Source organism: Myotis daubentonii, chromosome 12 (genome assembly GCF_963259705.1).
Source record: "Myotis daubentonii chromosome 12, mMyoDau2.1, whole genome shotgun sequence".
In the NCBI taxonomy this organism is placed as follows: domain Eukaryota; kingdom Metazoa; phylum Chordata; class Mammalia; order Chiroptera; family Vespertilionidae; genus Myotis; species Myotis daubentonii.
In genome coordinates, this window is record NC_081851.1 from 64,473,386 (window position 1) to 64,496,467 (window position 23,082).

Here is a 23,082-nt window from a genome sequence, read left to right on the forward strand (position 1 = left end):
ATACTGAAACCCAGTGAGGTTAAGTGATCATTTAGAACTAAAACCAGGCACTCTTCAACTATTAAATACACTTGTGCTCATCAGCAGGACCAGTGTGATCACTAGCTCATTAATGCTATAAGGACCCCAAATTTCCAACTCGTCTTTCCATGCCCCAGGCCCGGCCAGAACAGGCCAGGCATATTCATCAGCTCTGGGCGCTATGAGTCATCAGAGAAGGATAGACTCCTTTTTGTTTTCTATTTCTTAGATACCAAATCTCTATGGCCTAGAAAGCACTTCAGACACAAACCTGGGCCCACATTCTGTCCCTACTGTCATTTCTCAAGCCACAGGTCACATCCTCCTTTCTGTTTCAATACCAGCCCTGGCCATCTGCAGGTACTTGGCTTCTGTGGGTTTGGCAGGCTAGCAGAGGTCTGACGAATGGGAAAAATCAAAATCTTAAGCTTACCTTTGACTCCTTGCTGACTCGTCATCGTCAGAGGCAAGGTATGTGTAGAGTGGACGACATGCGTTCCCAGTGCCTTGCCTGACTGCTGGGAATGCTGATAAAGTTTAGGAACGCTGGCACCAGGGACTGGAATCTGGCAAAGCTTCCCCGTGAAGTTTGGAGGGCACTGGCATTTGTCCCTTGAGCTGCACTGGCCACCATTCATACATGGAAGATGGCAAATTACTGAAAGGGAAAAGAGAAATTGTGGAGAATCGGTTAGTTTCTCAAATGCTAAATCACAGTCAACCAACAAAACTTCCAGAAACACAGCACCATTACAGCCATCATATTTCTACTGACTTTGAACAGTAAACGAAGAAGTAACTACACTTTGGCAAAAAAGGTCTCTATTATTGACGGTCTTTGTTTTTCCATCCTAAGTCATTTAATTCTCCAGTTCCTTGCGGTGCTCTCCCCCAACAATGGAGAGAATTCATGGGAAAAGAATATATAAAGGAGCCACTGAGGATTACTGTCTCACAGTGCCCTTTGAGTATCTCTCGCACTCTGTAATTACTTTTTCCTATTCAATTCCTAGTTTATTAGCTGTCTCTCTAGATTATAAACTCTTGAGAAAAGGATAAGTTTGGCTTAGTAACCTTTACATTCTCAGCACCTAGAATAGTGCCTGGTACACAGTGGACATTAAACATTTCCTCGAAGAATCAACAAATGAGAATACTAAAAATAATATCTGCGGAGAATATAATCTGAATAAGGGAGTAGAAGAGTTTGAATCTTGCTTTCCCAGAATTTGCCATCTCACTGGGATAACAAGGCCACAGTGAAACCTAAAGACACAGAATGATTAGTAGTTTGGAATGTAATTTATTTAGAATACCGAAAGATAAAAGGGCACACCAGGTAAGGCATTTTCAGAAGTGTTTTAAATTCTGATGAAATTCAGCTTATGGCCAACCTCTTTCTCACTAATGAATTCTTCCTATTGGCCTTTACACATGAGCAGGTTTCCACCAGCTTAAAAAATAAAAACCCCCTCAACTCCATTTCCTTCCACGATTAAACTTTCCAAAAGAATTGTCTGTTCACTTCTCCACACACTCCCTTTCCCCACCCCTCTTCTATGGAAACTGCTCTTCCTGAAGCCACTAATGGTCTCCACATTGCTGAATCAAATGGACAATTTCAGTCTTCCCTCCGTTTCCATGACATCTCACTCATCTATTTTGATCGTTCTTCTTTGCCCTTTCCATCTTAACACTCTTTACAGAATCTACTCTTTATTTGTCCTTTAAACACTGATATGCTTTAAGATTTGGTCTTAAAATCCTCTTTTTCACTATCTCTACACACTCTTCCTCTATGATTTCAACCTGTCATATGTGACAATTCCCAAATTTCTATTTCCTAGCAAGAGATTTCCGCTGTGCTCCAAATTACTACTACACATTTTCACATAGATATTCACAGACATCTCACACTCAACATGTCCAAAACGTAACTCATCATCTTCTCTCCAATGTCTCCATTCACCGAGTTAGTGGTCCTTAACAGCTGTCACCTGGCCCATCCATACTCCCACTCCTGGAAGTCCTCCCTTCTCAACATCCATCAAATATGTGCACTTCTTTCCCATCACAGGTCCCCTGTTCCCTTTAATTCATCTTCACTTATGCGTCTCACCTCATTCCCTACAATCTAGCTACATGGAGCTTTATTCAGTTCCTCAATGTGTAAGGCCCTCTTGCCCCCCGAAAGCTTTATCCATGCTGTGTCCTTGGCCTGGAACACTCGTTCCATTCAGCCCCCTCACCCATCAAACTCCTACTTATCTTTCAGACTCTGCTTAAACCTCACATCTTCTAGAAGCACTTGCTATTGCCTCTCGTCTAGGTTTGGTGCCTATCTAGGCCTCCAAGGACTCTCATTCACTGCCCATCCTGCCACTTAGCTTAGTGCCTGATGACCTTCCTGTATGCCTCAGTCAACTAGAGCTCTGCGAGGTCAGAGACCTCATCTTTTGTTTACCCCTAACATGCAACTCAAAATAGTACTGGATGAAAAATGTATGCCTACCACTCAGTCAAACACCATTGTAGGTGCTACAGAAGATTCAGTCCCTGCCCTCAAGACCGTAAGCACTAACTGGAGAGATTAGATAATACATGCCAACTAAAACCACAGATCACCAAATATGTGACAGTTGGAAAATATAAACTACAAGTCGTTTGGAACTTCAGAGAAGGGGGAGTCATTTCTGGGAAATCAAAGTAGACTTAGTAGGAGGGATCATTTGGGGTAAGTCTTTGAAACTGGGCAAGATTCAGAAAAACAATGGACTGCTTCCTAGGAGGACAGTATGTGAAAAGGATGGGAGGCAGGCATATTTGGGAGATAATGAGAAAATTTTCTGTTGAAACCTCAGATTCCTGAGGGGGAGGGGTCAAGTGATAAATAGAAGGTAGAGGCTTGTGTCAGCCAATGGATCAAGGACCAATAAAACGTTTGGATTTTATTTTGTAATTATTAAGTTATTTTTGAAACTCCAAGGAGAGAACTAAACAAGGCTGAGAGAGTGTTCCAGGAAGATGACTTGTGATGGATTAGTTGCGATGGAGAGTGACTAGGTGGAGAAGCCAGTTAGGAGACCATTAAAATACAAGCTGAAAAACACATGGATGAGGACAATGGCAACAATAGTTGAAAGAAACACAAAGCGTCACAATGACAGAGGGAGAATCGGTGCAACATGAAGACGGGACAGAGTGAACAGCAGGCCAAGGGAGAGTTCAGACAGTGGAGGAGGAAGGGGAGCCAAAAAAATGACCAAGGGCAAGAAACTGTGTCCAGCATCGACGTGGCGGTTCAAGCCAAAACTGCCCTTGCTGAACGGGGTCTGAAGTAAGCTTTCTCCAGGGCCGATGTCCTCTGAGGTGCCGGGTAAGAGAAGCGAGTCAAAGTGGGCTCCAAGGTTGAGTCAAAGACTTCATAACTCTCACGTCAACTCTGAACCGAATTTCTAAATCACAGCTTGGCTACCCGGGATGGATTCAATGTGTCATGGGCAAGGGGAGCCAGGCCAAGATTGAAATGTACTACAAATAATTTATAACCGGAATACAGGCACCACTCACTCTGCATGGTTCCAATATGCATGAATTTCAGTTTCCGCAGTTTAAATAACACCAGTCCCCCAACAGTATGGTTCAAACGTCAGTTGCCATAGTGTATTAGCTGTGAGTAATTGCACAAAGTACAAACTTCACTGCTAGCTCTTTGGTCCACAAACACTGTGTGGATAACAGATGTGTATGGTGATCAGTAACCAATCATGTCATTTCCTTCGAAGTCTGCTGGTGACTGATCCCTGCACATCTGTTCTCAGTTCACACACAGACAGGGAAGCATGTCGTTGTGTTGCCTCCTCATCGCGCAGTGATAAAATCAATAACATTTCACAGAAGTGGATAATTAAAAGGGTCAACGACAAAAAGTGCCGCAAAAAAATGACAGGCGGTTAACACTGGAAGTGAAATTGGAAAGCGGTTGTGGTGAAAAGGATGATGATGTGCCAGAGGAAGTGATATTAAAGGAACCCCTGGACAGCTCTGAAAGCACAATGGGTAAGATGTTGGCAGCTGATCCAGATGTGGAAAGGAGTATGACAACCAACTAAGGCAAAGAAAAAATACACCATATCATGTTATACAGTGAGAAGAAAGCAAACATGTTCTAACTACTCTTGATAAGTTCTACTCAGAGAAACAAAACATTTTTATTCTCAGTGTTTCTAACATTTTCAATTACAGGGCACTAATTAAATATTAGCTTTACTATTTTTTTCCATTTCCATCTACATTTATAACCTACAGTAAAAGAGTTTTAATAAAAAACATTTTCAGGGTCATGGAACTTAATAATTCATTGATTAATAAGATCATTTTGCACATGGCCATTTTGCATTAGCTTGCACGATCATTTTCATGGTCCTGTACTACCATGCAAAGATGACTATATAATCAATACTAAAATAACTTCACATATGCAACCATCTTTTTTATAAACAAAAAACAACTGACTTTTACTAGATATTTCTAGTATCAATAGCAGACTTTGAAATTAAACTCAAACTTAATCAGTTTTGTTTAAATCTATCTTTAAACCCAAGATAGCTTCCACACAAATGTTTCAAGGACTGCCCGAGTCTAAGTGGACACAGCCATAAACCCAGAAGTTAACTCCATTACCCCTGTGTCTCTCTGCTCAGACAGGAAACAGCATCTGCTTGACTTATTCCAATCAATAAAAGGCCACTATTGCTAATCATTTAGGAATGAGAAAGTAAATATCTATTCTACCATTCCCGCATTTTTCAAAAATCTAAATTACAATATAAAGTTCTTTGCCTCGGCTCAATACATGTTGAATCCTTTGTGGCAGGTGATCTTTTTATCGCTAAATAGTCTTTTATATCAAAGAAAACAAATTGAAAATCAACCTACAAACTTAAGGATTGAACTATGAATGGTTTCTTTCTGTTTCAAAAGTTCATGCTTTGACCTTTTGCCTAGTGATCTACAGTCTGTGTTGCCAGTGTTCTAGCAAGCCTTCTCAAGGCATACAGAGAAAGAGGGCTAAGTTCTCTTTAAGGCTGACTTGGGAAGCTTGTGGTATGCTGGCTGCAAGTCTAGCTATGGCACATATATTTTAGAACATGTCACTAGAGGTGTCACACAGAATGCTGGCTGAGAAAGCCCATAACTTTATCAGCTTGATATTTAGCGGGCCATCCCCATAACTCACTACACTGCATGCTAGGTCACCTGAGACCTACTGAAAATAACAAGAGGTCTATGGGCCTCCAGCCTGTTATTCTAGAAAGTATCATTTCATCCCAGCCACTCAATGCATCCCACGGTACTGCTACAAAAGGTCAACGGGAGCAGAAGGATCCATGCTGGCGGTTTTAAATATGTCAAGTGCTTCTGTGCGTCCCACCATTCGCTCCGGTCTATAAAACGACTTGCAGCACTCCGGAAACTGGGCTGACAGAATCATAGTCCCATTCTATATGGCAAACTGGAACCTAAGTGAATAGATATTAGTCACGTGTACCCAAATATGGGCAACATGAATTTTCTAAAGATTTGTACTACAGAAAGCCATACCCGCTCTGTCTTCCCTGTTATCTTAGCTATAAACAGACTTCAGGTCTAAGAACACACCTGAGTTTTTTGTAGCAGCACCCGGCCCCTCCACCACCCTCTAGCTTTCTGTGCCAGCAGACAATTCTGTGGCTGAGGCAGAACAGGGGAAACAAACCTCCACTTGAAGAAACCCTGCACTTGTCATCTCACAGAACACACACACACACGCGCGCGCACACACATGCACACACACACCACACACACACACCACACACAACACACACACACACACAATACACACACACCACACACACACACCACACACACACACACACACACACACCACACACAACACACACACCCAACAACACACACAAACAACACACACAAACAACACACACCCCACACACACACACACCCCCACACACACACACACCCCACACACACCACACACAACACACACACCCAACAACACACACACACAACAACACACACACACCACACACACACACACATACACACACACACACCCCCACACACATCCAACAACACACACACACAACACACCACACACATACACACACACCCCACACACCACACACAACACACACACCCAACAACACACACACAACAACACACACACACCACACACACACACACATACACACACACACACACCCACACACACACACACACCCCACACACATCCAACAACACACACACAAACACACCACACACATACACACACACCCCACACACCACACACAACACACACACACCCAACAACACACACACACAATACACACACACACACACACCACACACACACACACATATACACACACACACGACTTTGATCTGCATAGCTGCTTCAACTTTGCCACTTGTTTCTGATTAAAAGAACAGCTTTCCCTTAAAAGTTTTCCGCATTTTTGTTGATAGCCCTTGAAGTGTGAAAGAAAAAAAACAGTACTATTTTTTAGAAAGTAAAAGTTATTACTTTATTCATTCCCCTAAACATACCTATATTGTCCTCTTTTAAAGGGTACCCTTCAACTCTATTCAGCCAGATAGTGGGTTCCTACTATAACTGTTTAAAGCTTTTGGATAACAAATATGTTAGATAACAATTAAATGCTGCAAATTATAGCTCATGTCAAGAACCTTAAAAATAACAAAACAAAACAAAACTGGGTCCTGGTTAAGTAGCTCAGTTGGTTAGAGCATCATCCCAATACACCAAGGTTGTGGGTTCAATCTCTAGTCAGGGCACATATACTAGTAAGAAGCAACCAATGAATGCATAAATAAGTAGAATAACAAATATCTCTCTCTCTCTCTCTCTCTCTCTCTCTCTCTCTCTCTCAAATTAATCAATAAAAACAAAACACTGTATGCTTGCCTTGTGGTCCAGGATGCATCTCCCCAAAACAAACATACAGACAAAAACCTGGAACTGAAAGTGAAGATGGAGGTCCCATTCTTCAGAGGCACGGAGGAGGCCTAATGCCACACATGAGCCCAGGAAGGAAGTACAGAGATTAGCAGGCATTCATTACAACCTAGGTTTGGGGTAGGGGTGGATAATCGAATGTAGAGATTTACAACTATGCTCTAAAATTGCCTTCAGCCAATTCTTAATTATCTGTCTGCCAACGTATACTGACTCACGGACACTACCAAGAAAACGTGAGATACAATGGTCCAGAACAACCAGTCCAAGGAGGTGACATTTAAGCTAACCCTGAAAGAAGAATCCAGTGACTTAAAAAGTTGGCAAAAAGAATGTTTGCAGAAGAAGTAATAGTGGGAGGTAGGATCTTGAGGTGAGACATGATTTAGGCGGCTGGGGCAGCAGGAGCGTAGAGACAGGGAGAAGGTGAGAAAAGCTGGGTTGGACAGACAGATAAGGGCCAGATTCCCATTTCTTTCCACAATCATATAGGGCAGCCTATAAAATCAGATACAATGAAACGGAAAAAATATATATATAAATAAATACTTAAAACTTAGGCCCAGGACAGATAAGATCTCAGGAGTCCCATAGACACAGAGATCGGACTGGTGGTTGCCAGAGCAGAGGGTGGTTGGGAGACTAGGAAAAGGAGGTGAAGGGATTAAGAGCACAAATTGGTAGTTACAGAAGAGTCACTGGGAGCATAGGAAATATACTAGTAGTAGTTAATAATATTGTAACAGTGTATGGTGCCAGGGGGGTATTGGAAATATCAGGGGGAACACTTTGTAAACTATATGATTGTCTTAATCACGATGCTATACACCTGAAAGTCATACAAAATAATACTGAAAGTAAACTGTAATTGAAAAATAGAGTAAGAAGTAAAAACAATCATAGGCATCAGAATCGGAGAAAAAGAAAGAACAAGCCTAACTCAGATCAGTAGAATCCTCTATCGTACACACGTGAAATGTGCGCCATGAGTGTGCTCGGTGTTCCTGGCCCTCCTTATACATTTTTTAGTAACTAATTAGCCAAATTTAAATCAAATTCCAGAAGATTTCACTTAAAACTCCTATAATCATCCTATTGGTAAAATGACTTTTTTAATGTGTGAGAGAAGTGATTAGTATTCTCACTCTTACATACAAAAGGGAAAATGGGAATCCAAGGAAATCTGGGGGCAAAGGGAGGATCCTTTCATAAGAGTTAAAAACAGCTTCACCACGCTCTCCCTGGCACAATCTTTGTTTTCATGCGCTAGAAACGGGGGAGACCATCTCCATCCCACCCCCACCTGTCACTCACTGAAGTGTACTGGGCTGCAGATCTCAACAAATGCAAAATATCAACCTTAAACACAGACAAAAATTCCAAGAACGGCGCTGGTTTCTAAAGCTGGTGCCCATGAACAAATGCTTCGATACCACATTCTGTTTAGAATCCAGGAGATAGGAGGCCCTACCACACACGCACAGGCATACCAGAGCTGCTAATTCGGGATGAGGCCATTCATCATCTTAGCTTTGTTTATGGCTTTCCTTTCCTTATCAGGAGCCTCACCCTGGCTGTGGGCTACCTAATTTGATCTCATTTTATAATCATCACCTAAGGAACGCCACATATTGGGCACATCACAAAATCCACTCACACCCTTCACCCCCAGACGTTGCTAGCAGTGCTCTCTTAGAAACTCCCACTCGCCAAGGCCCTTCTCCTCAGGAAAGACACAGCCACATCCCCAGGCTGCAGAAGGAACACAGGAATCCCAGCCTCTTTGGGACTGGGGGGTCCTTTAGTAACAGCCTTCATGCTGGCTCCTTAGGTTATTTCATCCCTTTCTCGCTTAATGATTTAACTCGTCCCACCCGGAGATGAACCAGTACGTAGATATGGGTTATAATTCATTTTGCTTCAAACTGCAACCTACGAATCTTAATATCAGGGACTGAATCGAACTGGCTTTCCCATATTTTTAAGACAAGCAGTTATTTTAGTAGAATCCAAAGGGGTTAGACAAAAGGTGGTGGGGGAAAGAATGTGGCCATTTAGGATGGAGTTAGGGTGGAAGAATAGAGGAAAAATGCAGGATAAGAAAGGACTAATACAAAAGCAGGGCAACGTTCCCCGGGAGACGTGAAAGAGGAAACGCACTGGGTAATAAAACGAATGGGATCTGTAAAACTCAGTCAGATGCCAGGAGCGATAAATTCTGGGTAGACAATGTTTGGGAACCAACTATAAACAAAAACCTGCATGGCCCGTCTATAGCTTCCTTTTATTCCCACCCTCCACGGATCATTGCGTTCCCTGGCTCCCACCTAACTGCGCCCCCACAAGCGAGGCCTCTCTCTCAGGCCTGGTCCTGTTATTTCTTGCAAAGGGCAGGGAGCCCTTTCGGAGTCCTCTTCCTGAGTGCTAAGCAGTCACAGATGAGCATAAAGGTCGGTGACGGGGATGCAGTGCAGAGTCCAAATCACCACGATCAGGGAAGTATCCCTCCCAAGGATACGCAATATCCTGTGTAGCTGCTGAAGGGACAGGCGTGTGAGCTCAGCTCAGATCTTTCTAGATGTTTGAACTGGAAAACCCTCAGGCAGGACCACCAGCTCCCCATGCCTCTTTACAGGCTGCTGGTGGCCTTAAAACCTCCATGTAACACAAAAATGCCCGGGGAAAACCAGCAAAGAGGCCTCTCAAGTCTGGTGGGTAAGCTCACCCACACACTTCCAGGTTCAGAATTCTACACGCACATCACAGCCTATGGACTGAGTATAGACAGAGGTTGCGTACACTCACAAAATGGGCTGAATAACCACGTGACAACTGCTGTCATGACTGGATTTCAGTTTCTACCTCAGTTACTGAGAACTTCTTTGTCTTTTAGACTTACAGGCCCTTTGTGGAAGGACTGGAGTTAGAGGTTTTAAATAAAGGCTTTTGACAAATACTAAATAATAAAATTTGTAAGAGTGCATCACAAGTTTCGATTTTACAACCTGTTAGATTTAAAATATTTTAACCCAGATTTCTTCTCTTACACAGCATGCACAGAGGGATGAGAATGTTTAGCGGGAACTAGAGGTGATTTCTGTACATTACCATAAACTTGAATGATGGGTAAGAGGTTCCCAAGTGGTTTCTACCAGATCACTGCCTCTGATATGCAGACTCGTTTGAGCTGAAAAGCTGGACACCCCAATTTCCTGCTTATCTATTTCAGAGATTCTATCAACAGTGGGGGACATCTTAACCCAATCATGACAGAAGGGCTCTTCTGGGTCTCATTTTTGCTGCCTGCCCAGCCCAGTTCTCCACCGTTGCTGCTATGTTCTCTTCAGTTCCAGAATGCCCAACCCTGGTCTGCCCTGAGCAGGCCACGCTTCCTCATACGCTCGTGGTTCTATACAGGCTCTTTCCTCTCTTCTTCCAGCTCACCACCCGAGCCTCTGCTGAAGCTTCCCCTCATCACTAAGGCCGTTCCTGATGATGCCAGAGAAAAGCTGATAGTTCCTTCTCCCCGCCACATACTCAGGGCAATGACTGCATGTGCACACCCAGCCCGGAGAGCACTGACCTGTCATTGTCTGGATGCACATCTGACTTCTCCAAAAGGTCCTGAGCCCCTGGAGGGAAGGAACCTTGTCTTTGGGATGTTGACCTTTTCAGGGGCACATCCCAAGCTTAGCAAAATACTAGTCACACAGTAGACACTTAAGAAATGTTGTTGTTTTTTTAATGAATAAATGAGCAAATGGGAGATTTCTATAAAACATATTTTTTAACATAAAGTCAGCTAAATGCCAAATTCTGTACGTTTATAGTTTGCTTTCCAATTTCTTAATGTTGTCTTACCCCTAAATTGACAATCAGTCTTATATTAGTCATTTGCTTTTATTGTCTTTCCAAGGCATTTTACTGTCTTTTAATCTTCATGAAACAACTCTTTTTGCCCTCATTTCTAGTCATTCGCATAATGTTTAATTAAATGATGTAATTTATGGTCAGAAACAAAAGAATTGACCCTTTGTAGCTATTCAACTCAGACTTAGTAATGTGTGGGGTGAACTACCGGCCAAGAATATTCAGCAGGTCATGGGCATAGGTTGGTGTATTTTAAAAGGGGTGGAGGGCGTTGGTTAATTTGGAAAGTCAGTTAGGTAGAGGTAATTTTAGACAGCTTCTACTGCAGACTGCTTAAAGTCACACTGAACTTTCAAGAGTCAAATGCTAAAGCCATTCAAAGCCACGAGACTCATTACTGATGAGATGAGCCAAGATGTCTCCTTCCATTTAGCTTAAATAACTTGGTATGTCAAGTTCAAGTTATTAAAATCGGCCTATGCATTCCTCGGGGCTCCATATATGCTCCCTGAATCTGGAACATTCCATTAAATCAAGACAATATGTATCACAACTGACTTCCTGAAGATAATTCCTTCTAATCCCCAGTATTGGCCCATGGTTGTGTTTCTAATTAACTCTCTTGAGATGTAGCTCAGACTTAGGCTAAATTGATTTTTGAAATATCCTAGTGTATATCTAATCCCCAGTTACCACTATAAAACATTTGGAGGTCTAGATTTTGTACAGGATTAGAATCAGAGAATCAGAGACATGGAAAAGTAAATTAAAACTACCATCACTAATCAGGACTAGAAAAATTTCCAAATCCTTCTGGCAACTTTCCTAAGTAAACCAACTATCATCAGAGAAACTACGTGGGTAAACGAAGAAGAATTTCAGAAAATTTTCCCTAGTATTCCTCCTGTTTCTCTTTCTCTTTTCCTTTTATGGCCAGTCAGACTCTGAAGTTAAGGAAACGATATAAGGATGTTTTAATTTGGAATTAAAATGCACCATACAGTGATTCTTACTAATATAAAAGGAAATAGTTTCACAAACTACAATCATTTCTCTGTAATTTTTGCAAACGTAAAAAAATCTGCCACACTGAGGTCATAATGAAGTTTTATCATTTATAACCTATCTGACCCAAACAAGAAGGAAAAGCCCATAGGTTCCTCTTAGAGGGATGTGCACCCACTTTGAGAGTTATAGCTGTTCTAGAAGAAGCTATTTCCACAACTTGAAAAAGCCAATGAGGAAAGAAGGAAGCACTTGACAACTTTTCTACTTCCTAAGAGATTCAGTACCATCAAAGCTTGAAACTGAGCAGCTTTCAAATACATTTCACAGCCATTGGAGCAAAGCCTTGTCACAGTTCCCTTCTAACGTTCTATGAATTCTCTTCATAGAACGGATGTATTTAAGCAACTTTACCACGTGAGTTAAGCACTTTGCCACATGATTCATGTTTTCTAGTCCATTACTTTTTATCAGGAAAGAGATCCAGCTAGTAGTAATAGTGATGATGATGATGATGATGATGATGATGATGATGATGATAAATACTTCCTCCTGAATGAAATAAAATCATCTTTATGTAGAGATTTTCATGTACAAGTTTAAAGTCTAGTGAGTCAGAAGATCCCTGTACTGAGAGCCAAGAGATCTGAGTCCTAGACCTAGGTCAGCATCACACAGCTAAATGACCTTCAGTAATTCAGTTCAGCATTCTGGAACTCGGTTCTCTAACTGATAAAACAATAGATCTAACGGACATATACATTTCCTTCTCAGTGCCAAACTTTTATGATCCTATAATGTATTAATTTTTTAAAAAATACGATTATCAGCCATAAACATTAAGGCTGGTTTTTTCTCAGACCCATAACCCTCACATCAACAGAGACCAAGTTCTACTGATTCTCTCTTCAGTATCTTTCAGTTTGTTTCTTCCTCTCCATTCCTCCAGACCTTTGTCCAGGTTCAGACTAGTCTATCTTGCATAGACTATGGCAAAGCCTTCTTGAGAGCCTTACTACCTCCTTCCTTAGCTCTCTCCAATATTTTCTCTCCATACCACGTCCAGAATGTACTTTCTGACATGAGTACTCAATCAACAAGCTCATTCCTCCCCATGATTTTTCTGTAGCTCTCTATCACCTAAAAGAAAAAAAATCCTGTCTTCTCAGTGAAATCCTGATTAAAACCCTATAGGGTTATTGGAATAACTGCCTCCTGGGTTTTGTGGTGAGAATTAAAGGCTCTACTCTTGGCAACAGTGCACTAAGTACCCAGCGCTGCCAGGCTTATCTCCACCATGTCTTGCTCTGAGTATTGTAGACCACAAAACTGATGTAGTTGTGATTCCCAGAACACACCACTCCCTGTGTAAATCCATGTTAAAGCTCACGTCTAGATTCTAGAACAGTGGTTCTCAACCTGTGGGTCTCGACCCCTTTGGGGGACGAACGACCCTTTCACAGGGGTCGCCTAAGACCATCGGAAAACACATATGTAATTACATATTGTTTTTGTGATTAATCACTATGCTTTAATTATTTCAATTTGTAACAATGAAAATACATCCTGTATATCAAGATATTTACATTACGATTCATAACAGTAGCAAAATTACAGTTATGAAGTAGCAATGAAAATAATTTTATGGTTGGGGGTCACCACAACATGAGGAACTGTATTAAAGGGTCACGGCATTAGGAAGGTTGAGAACCACTGTTCTAGAAGAATTCTTCTCCCCACTCTTCCTTCTTCAGTTCTTACCCCCCCCCCCAAAAAAAACCACCACCACCACTTCATATCCTCTCCTCTTGTGAGGCCTCCTTTGACTGCTCCCTGCAGGCCTAGGTGCTCCTCCACCTCTAAATCTAGAAACCTTAAGTAGGTGCCCAATTCATGCCAATGATTTTCATGAACCTCAGCAGAGCCAACCCTCCAGCTCTCTGACAAAAGGCAGAGGACCCAAAGTTAAACTCTCTGTGTTTTCATACAAGGACCAATCGATTAAAAGTATTTTTCCCAGGAGAGCTTTTTGTGATTCTTTTTATTCCAAATGACACTAAAATAAGTGGAATGATAATGCTTAAAGTGAAGTGATGATTTTCAGCTAGTATCCCATGATATATCAGACTGCTTCTGATGTTTTTCCAATATACGGCTAGCAGCAATCCTGGAAAGATTTAACAGTTTTGCAACTTTAGTCATAAGCCTCAAATTGCCTTAAAACTTTAAATCTTATATCCAGAATATTTTTTAAATCATATTTTGCATTTTTTCCATCATTTTTAACATAATGGAATATTTCCAATGGTAAGTGATGATTTAAAGTCTCCTAAAGCTTCTTATTCCTTATATCTAAGAGGAATACTGTCTCTCTCCACCAAAGCCCTTTCTTTGCCTTTGCTTCTAACATACATTTGGCCACTTCTGTTAACCATGGGTCCAATGACAATTGTCCTTGTCTATATCTGAAAGATCTCTTCTGAACTCTCCCTACAAAGTTCAACTAATTGCTCTGCTTATATAAAACTTCTATTATCGTTGCCGGAGAAAGACTATCCATGTAGATAAACTTACAGCTTATTCATAATCTTCCTGAGAGATTTATGATTAGCTCTTCCAGCTGCTAGCAAGCCGATCAACAGCCAAGCAGAGGAAACAGTGAATCTTACTTGTCAGCTACATGTGTCATCAATATGGTCCAGATTAGGAAAGCTTAAACTGGATTTCAGGACAAGAACAAAATTTTTGCTTTCACCATTAGCATAAAACTGTCCAGGATTCTTACAATTAAAATGGAGAATTCTGGTTTTCATTGCCTGATACCTATGAAAAAAAAGAAAACCAGAGAAATGATAGAAATTTCCAAGTAATTATTAGAAATATGATAAGATCCAGTCAGAATTCCTAAAGCAAACAAGAAAATAGTCATTAAATATTCCTTTTGATTTTTAAGATATTGCTTGACCACTATCTTTATATACTCATTTACATATTTTGTATGACTCTATGGACACACATATGAACAAATACAAATCCATTAAATAAACATTTAGAATTGATAAACTTCACCCTTTATTCTGGTACCTTCAGTTCAATACTTTAGGCACGAAAAGTAAATAGGAACAATATCTTTGTCTCCCTCCAAATTTGCTCTTTTGAGCCTGAGGAAACACAAAAATTATTTACCGATGGCTGTCACTCTCCTCTACAAATGATGACCATCAGATAAGTTCCTCAACATGTGTTTCTCAGGCTCCTGTGAAACTATCAAGGAATGCTAGCAAGTATGCTCACTTTTACTAAGTCCCTTCATGGATGATACAGAACAAATTTAAGGAAACTGTCCAGAAGCACAGAAGAGATTTAGAAACTAACCAAGTGATCAAAATTTCTAAGCTTGATCAGAAAAAGCTATGAAGAATGTCTAATATAAGAGGCAAGTTCTTTATACCCAACATAAACCTACAGAAAGGTTTCCAGTCACTTTGATAATAAATCAAAAGACATTAATACTAATACTATACTAGGCCTCAGCTATCTAACACATAAAAGTGATGGGAATGACAACATATCTGTCTTAAAGTGCCTTAATGCCAATATTGACATCACTTACTCATCCATATAAAAATATTTTCATTTGTCCACAGAAGGCAAGGACAATAAAGTTTCAATAAGGAAATGTTTATTTAGCTTCTGTGTAAGGGAAAGGTACTACAATTGTTGGCTACTCTTCTATAGGGTACTGACTTCATTATCTCATTTACTCCTTACAGCAACCCTGGGAATGACATAGTTTTATACCAAAAGAAATAGATAACTGAGATTCTGAGATATTTCGTATTCTTCCCAAAGCACACCATTAGTAAATGGCAGAGTCAATATGCAAAGTCTACCACACTCTCTCCAAAGTGTGCACATTATCCCAATAGGTTCTGAAGAGGTCAGGAGGCCATATCACCGCTGTCTTCCTCTATCTTTCACATAAAAATTAATAATCTATCATGTCTCTTACAGGGCCTAGACTCTTTGCAACACTTCACAGGTCAACCACAAATAGAGTTGGTAGATAAAATTTACTTTCCATCCTTAAGTACTGCAATGATCAATAATTATGAGGCAGAAATAGCAGATGTTACCAACCACAGGGGCCCAACAACTAGCTACCGGTAAAAGCCTATAATATGTACTTAGTTTTCTCAATAGAACTGAAAAAGCCTGTTTCTATAGTAGGTCAACCCACTGTACTGAATGCCCATTCTTTTCCATTTATTATACTAATCATTATTAGAGGAACAAAAGAAAGATGTGGTGCCTCATCTGTAAAAGCTTAGAAGCTAGTTAGAGGAAACCAAACTTACACAGTCATTCAAGCTCTCGGGAAGGCCACCCAAGGACGCTGACACAATCAATCAAAATATTCCCTTGGAAGCAGCATTGCCCTAACCACATGAATGACCCGCTCAAAATAATTCCCAAGCACTTGGATTCCATTGAATTCAAGTTCTGCTATTCATCTGCCGACAATTAAAAGGGGCAAGTCTCTTCAAGACCCTAATAAATTTTCTCTATGTGACCAAAGAAATGGAAATTGTCCACAATAGTTATTTTTACAGCTGGATTGAATATTAACAATTCTCTAGATTGAGTATTTAAGCTTTCCAGGCCTCACCTATCTAATCAATAAATGGGAATAATATACCTATTGTTCTCAGAATGAACAGACAAAGTATGAAAATGCCTAAAACTATGCTGGGTACGCAGAAGGTACGCAATAAACATTAGTTTTCCTTTCCTTCCAGCTCTAAACCGAATCTTTTCCTGTAGTTTCATTAGGGGTATTTTTCTTCTTTAATGAACCATTGAAATATCACACAGGAAGCTAAAGACATGCCCATAGATCCCAGAGGCAGAGTTAGTACCTTCAACAGGGGGCTTCAAATAGAAGCACAAGCACTGGAGTTCCTATCTTTCTATCATTTAGAAATATTATTGAGAGAGTTAAATGATTGGGCACTGAGATTATGAAATAGAAGAGATGAAGAGCAGAAATTCTTTCTCTGGCAATCAAACCAGTGATACTACTTTTAAACGGTGCTAGACAGGACGTGCTAACAGTGACTGCATTTTGATAACTCAAACTCAACAGCTTGGTTAAGTGGCAGCTGAACTGGCTGAGCCCTGGCTTTATAGCAAGCATGCAAGGTTTGGCGAGATTATTATTATTACTTTTAACTGCGGCCTGGTGAGACCCATATTTTTCATTATTTGTGATAGGAAGCCCTTGAGCTGCAGGGCCACAGCCACAGCAGGCTGCCTCACTTGGTGAAGACTAGGGCTCCGTCAAGGCCAAGGGGAGGGGAGCCAAGCTAAGTGCAGCTGTTGCTACTCCTGCCTCAGCTCACCAGGCTGCAGCTTTGCTCCCTCCCTCGCAGAGGCACACTCAGCCTGGGATTAAGCAAGCCCCCCCCCCCCCGAAGCCCCCTGCATTCCCATCTCATTGCATTCTGTCTGGCCATGAGACAAAGAAGCGCAACGCACACGTTCATCTCATCTTAACTGAGCTCTCCAAAGAAATGTGTTTCCTGCCTCATTATATGGTGTGGTAGACTTAGAATGTGTCATCAGTTCTGTAGAAAAGAAAAAAGGTACACTCTGTGTTTCTGCCATTTTGAAGACCAATCGTTTTGTCTCCGCCGCTTCCCAGCACTGAGGTACATACACTGCAATCAGTTTGAAGGATCGAGGTTACAGGGGAGGGGAAGAAAGGAGAGCGGTAGAGAGGGGAGAGAAGGAGACAAGAGGGGAACATTCACTGATTTCCAGTGTTTCAACGTTATTACCAAGGGACTTGAGTTTGTATCTTAAATTCCAGAAAGTCAAAGTATTCTGGGTAATACATGTGAAACACTGGAAAGAAATCTTCCATTTTCTGACGAGAAAGTGACTCCTTTGATAATCAGCCACTGAATCATAGATTCTGTATGACTGGACTTCCTCTCAATGAGCTAAGGACCCCCCTCCAGGAATTAGTCAGGGAAAAGTGAGTCTCCCAGAATTGAGCTCATCTGGGATGCCCTCTCCTCATTTCTCCTCTGGGTTCATTCCAGAGAATGGCACAGAATTGTGCCATCCAGTGTTTGTCATGCCCCTGCTGTGGGTAGCACGTAGCCTTCTGCGGCTGGGACCAGAGGGCCTGTCTGCTGATGCCCCGGATATTCCTTCTGCATAACTACCTGGATTTTTTAAAATATGTATTTTCATTGATTTCAGAGAGGAAGGGAGAAGGAGAGAGGGATAGAAACATCAATGATGAGAGAGAATCACTGATCGGCTGCCTCCTGCATGCCCCCTATTGGGGATTGAGACTGCAACCTGGGCATATGCCCTGACTGGGAATGGAATCATGACCTCCTGGTTTATAGGTTGACGCTCAACCACTGAGCCACACTGGCCGGGCAACTACCTGTATTTTTAATCCTCAGTCCCTAGATATCTGGGTTTGGTATTCTACACAACAATCTCTATCCGAAGTTTACATAGCATAATCTCCTTAATCTTTTTGTTGGGCAAAGGTTTACATAATAATTGGGGAATATTCTGTGCTACATATATGTTCTTTTTCAGTATGGTAACCCTAGCTTCTCCCAGTTACTCAGTGACTCTCACCCTCACATAATTTGGGTGGGAATGGGGTTAGTAAGGAAGGGCTGGAGCAAAACCCCTGAGACTCCTCTCTCACATGGGCAAAATGCATTCAGATCATCCCGCAGTGGCACTGTCCAACAGAAGGCCACTTTAAGAAATCTCCAGACATAAAAAATGTTAAACCTAAAAATCTCATTTGGCAATGAAAGCAGAATCACAAGCCTGGGTCTGAACCAGAGCTTTGCCACTAGCTGTGACCTTAAGGGAGTCACCTTCCCTCACTGGGGCCTCAATTTTCTGGTGTACAAAACAAAAAGGGAAGGCCTAGCTGGTTTGGGTCAGTGGATAGAGTGCCGGCCCACAGACTGAAGGGTCCCAGGTTTGATTCCGGTCAAGGGCACGTACCTCCATTGCAGGCTCAATCCATGCAGGAGGCAACCAATCAATGTGTCTCTCTCACATTGATGTTTCTCTCTCTCTGTCTCTCCCCCTCCCTTCCACTCTCCCTAAAAAAAAAACTATATATATATAATCTCAATGGAAAATATTCTGAGGTGAGTAGTAACAAAACAACAAGAAGGGTAAACCAGATGCTCTGCATGCTACTCTCAGCTCTAAGGGTCTCCCATTCATTTCACAAAACAATTCTCGACAGGTTTCCACAAAACAACTCTTGCACAAGGGTTATTTGGTACAATCATTAGGTTTCGCCTTTTCAGAAACACACGGGTGACAGCCCATAGGTCACCTCTGAGATGCCATATCCCTTCCTTCATTGCTCACTGCCCTCACAGCTCTTCACTCCCACACGTGCCACATTTTAATTCTATTTGCACCAACAACTTCTTAAATAATCCCAGACAATAACATGTCTCTGGAATCCAAACACTTTTGATGTTTGACTTATAAATTTTATAGCATCTATAATTTCAAGGCTAAATTGTACATTAAATTTCAAAGGCCAAGTACCTCAGAGGGGGGGCATTATGTGTGCTTTCCACGCACACCTGAGTCCAAATAAAAGCTGCTCTTTAGTCACCAAGGAGTGACTCTCAACTGGCAAAAATCTGTCATTTGCAAAACTATGCAATGTTTAAATTCTTTATGAAACATCAGATAGTAAATTAAATTTATTCAAAATTCTCTCTAAACTTTATTAAAACTATAAACAGAAAATAATGTCTTTGTATCAGACTTAATCTACAGCTAAAAATATTCAAGTACTAGGCAATGCTATCGATTTATGGTATTTTTTAAGTTTCATGAACACAAGAAATTAAATATGCAATCTCTTATCTTAAAATGTGTTAAAATATGTGCAGGGTTGGAGCTTAATGCATTGCATTTTGATGCCATTGAATGTATGGTAATCAGGCAATTAATCATAGCTAACAATCACACCTGAATGGATACTGCTCTGATCATAAAGATCCCCAATGGCCCTGCAGGAGGGAGCTGTAGTAAATATCCCAAACTCCTAAAGAAAAGGGCCCCCTGATGTCTCTGGGACACAGAGCAGGGCAGATTTCCAGCACAAGCGCTGTTGAACACCATTTTTTTAAAATCCTCATCTGAGAATATTTTTTCCATTGATTTCTAGAGAGAGTAGAAGGGAGGGAGGAAAAGGGGGTGGGTGAGAGAGAGAGAGAGACAGACAGAGAGAGAGAGAGAGACATTGATTGGCTGGGGAACCTGCAACCGAGGTCTGAGGGACATGCCCTTGACCAGGAATTAAACCACAGGCCACGGGCCAGTGGTCTAACCACTGAACTGACCAGGGTCATATTTTGACTGAAAAAAGCTCAGGCATCTGACCTTATCCTTACACAAGAAGAAACAATTCCAGGAACTGTTAATCCAAGTAACTTAAGAAATCTAGGAATTAGCAAGAGATAAATAAGTTCAAACCTGTATCACATGGAAAAACTACCTCTTCAGTTATTATAAACAACATGTTCGTTATATTTAGAATTTGCTCTTGATTTTTTCCCTCCAGTAAGGTGATTTAAATCCTTACAACTCATATTTTCAATCCTAAATCATTTCTTTGTTATAGTTTGTAGAAGGGCTCCAACGCATTCTAGGGCATGCAAGCCCTCATTTCAATTTCCTTTAAAAAAAAATTACCTAAAACCTCAGCTCTGTCAACCTGAGTGGCTCAATGCAACCCTAAACTTTCCTTCCTTCCACTCCACACAAGCTGTGCTTCCCTCAGGCCACCTTCTCTTTCTGGCCAAACCCTTCTGAGCACTTTGGTTTCAAAAACTAAGCAAGAAAAAAATCCAGAGTCATTTGTAAGCTTGTGAAATGTTTCAGGCCTCTAGCTTTCTGATCAAACTTGTCGGGCCAATGACACGTCACCACACAATATATCACTGGATTTCTGTAAAATTGTCCTTTGATTTACAGTGGAAAGTGGAGCCAAAAAAAAGTACAAAAGAGAACACACTGTACATACTTGAAAATCACAATAAGTATTTTCAGAATAAAACACACTAAAAATAGCCTAATCCCATTTACACTCTATCATTCTCCTCAGAGCCGGGCTTTATTTTAGACAGGATAATAGCATTTTGGAGTTGCAAGCGATCTTGAACATCTACTCCCTAAACTCATCCTTTTACAGATGAAAAAAAAAAAAAAGACTTAAAGGGAGTTTTGTCTAAGTGGCAGGACCAGGATTAGAACTCAGGTCTCTCAAAAGATTCACAATCAGTATCAGCTACAGATAACGTTGCAATTAAGCACTTACCTTAGTAAGTAGAAATCCCAGGGTTTTTTTTAAAAAAAACAAAACACCACAACAAACCAATTCAAAACCGGGCAAAGAACTAGAATACATATTTCTCCAAAGAAGATTTACAAATGGACAATAAGTCCATGAAAACGGGTTCAATACCATTAGTAATAAAGGAAATGCAAATCAAAACCATAGTGAGAGACCACCTCAGACCCTTTAGGATGGCTATTTCTCAAATAAAAAAAAGAGAAGAGAAAGGTAACCAGTATTGGTGAGGATGTATAGAAATTAGAACTCTCATACACTGCTGGTGGGAATATAAAATAGCATAGCTGCTGTGGAAAACAGTTTGTCATTTCCTCAAAAAGTTTAACAGAATTATCAGCAATTCCACTTGTAGGTATAGACCCAAAAGAAATGAAAGCAGGGACTGCAACAGATACTTGTACACCAATGTTCATTGCAGCATTATTTACAGTAGTGTCCATCAATAGAAGAATCAATAAACAAAAGGTAGCATATGTATACAATGGATTATGATTCAGCCTTAAAAAGGAAGAAAATTCTGCCAGGCTGGTGTTGCTCAGTGGTTGAGTGTCCATCTATGAACCAGGAGGTCACGGTTCAATTCCAAGTCAAGGCAAATGCCCAGGTTGAGAGCTCAATCCCCAGTAGGGTTCATGCAGGAGGCAGCCGATCAATGATTCTCATCATTGATGCTTCTATCCCTCTCTCTCCCTTCCTCTCTGAAATCAATAAAAATATTTTTAAAGGAAGAAAATTCTGACACATGCTGCAACATGAATGAATCATGAAAACATTATTCTAAGAGAAAAAGGCCAGACACAAAAAAAGACAAATACTCTATAATTCCACTTTTCTGAAGTACACAGAATAGGCAAATTCATAGCGATAGAAGATAGAACAGAGATTGCCAGGGGCTGGAGGGAGAGAAGAATGGAGAATTACTGTTTAATGGGTATGGGCTTTCTGCTTGGGGTGATGAAGAGTCCTGGAAAGGGGCAGTGGTGATGGCTGTACATCACTGTGAATGTACTCAATGCTATGGAGTACACACTGAAAAATGGTTAAAATGGGAAAAGTTATATTTTACCACATCTAATGAAAGGACACAATAGGGAAAAAAAATCAGCCATATTAATTATGGGCTTAGAAGATCTCATGGAGAGGCAATAAAATATATCAACCCTATAATAATGAATTAAGAACATTTCAGCCCAGCCAGTGTGGCCCAGTGGTTGAGCATCAACCCATGAACCAGGCGGTCATGGTTCAATTCCCAGTCAGGGCATATCCCTGGGTTGTGGGCTCCATGCCCGGTAGGGAACATGCAGGAGGCAGCCAATCAATGATTCTCATCATTGATGTTCCTATCTCTCCATCTCTGTCCCTTCCTCTCTCTCTCTCTGAAATTAAGAAAAACACGTAATTTTTAAAAAAAGAACATTTCATTTCATTCAAGTAAAAAAAGGCAAAAGACACAACCATGAAAATTCCAAGTGTCCTGGGCAAGATGACCAAAACATGAGGGGGACCTGCTATGGCAAGGTTCTATGCACGTGAAGGCAATGGGCTTTTACTTGCTCTCTAGGGCTCTTTCTCAGTCCAAAGCAAAGGCTTGAAAACATGACACATATCACTGTCCAGCTAACCTCGAGTGCTGTAGCCACAAAGAGGTTTTCCTTTTTTCAACAAATTAAATAATGTGTCAGACTTTTAATGCCTGGAGAGTGTTTTTTTCTTT

General features: G+C 41.0%; 1 protein-coding gene across 14 annotated transcripts in view; it reads right to left on the bottom strand.

Annotated features, from left to right (window-relative positions):
- LTBP1 (latent transforming growth factor beta binding protein 1) overlaps nucleotides 1–23,082 on the bottom strand; it is a 342,667-nt gene that overhangs the window by 165,789 nt on the left and 153,796 nt on the right. For all 14 annotated transcript variants that reach the window (XM_059660163.1, XM_059660160.1, XM_059660158.1 and 11 more), the window contains one exon: nucleotides 455–679. In XM_059660163.1, the coding sequence (XP_059516146.1) occupies nucleotides 455–679 (225 nt within the window). The remainder of the gene's footprint in view (nucleotides 1–454; nucleotides 680–23,082) is intronic.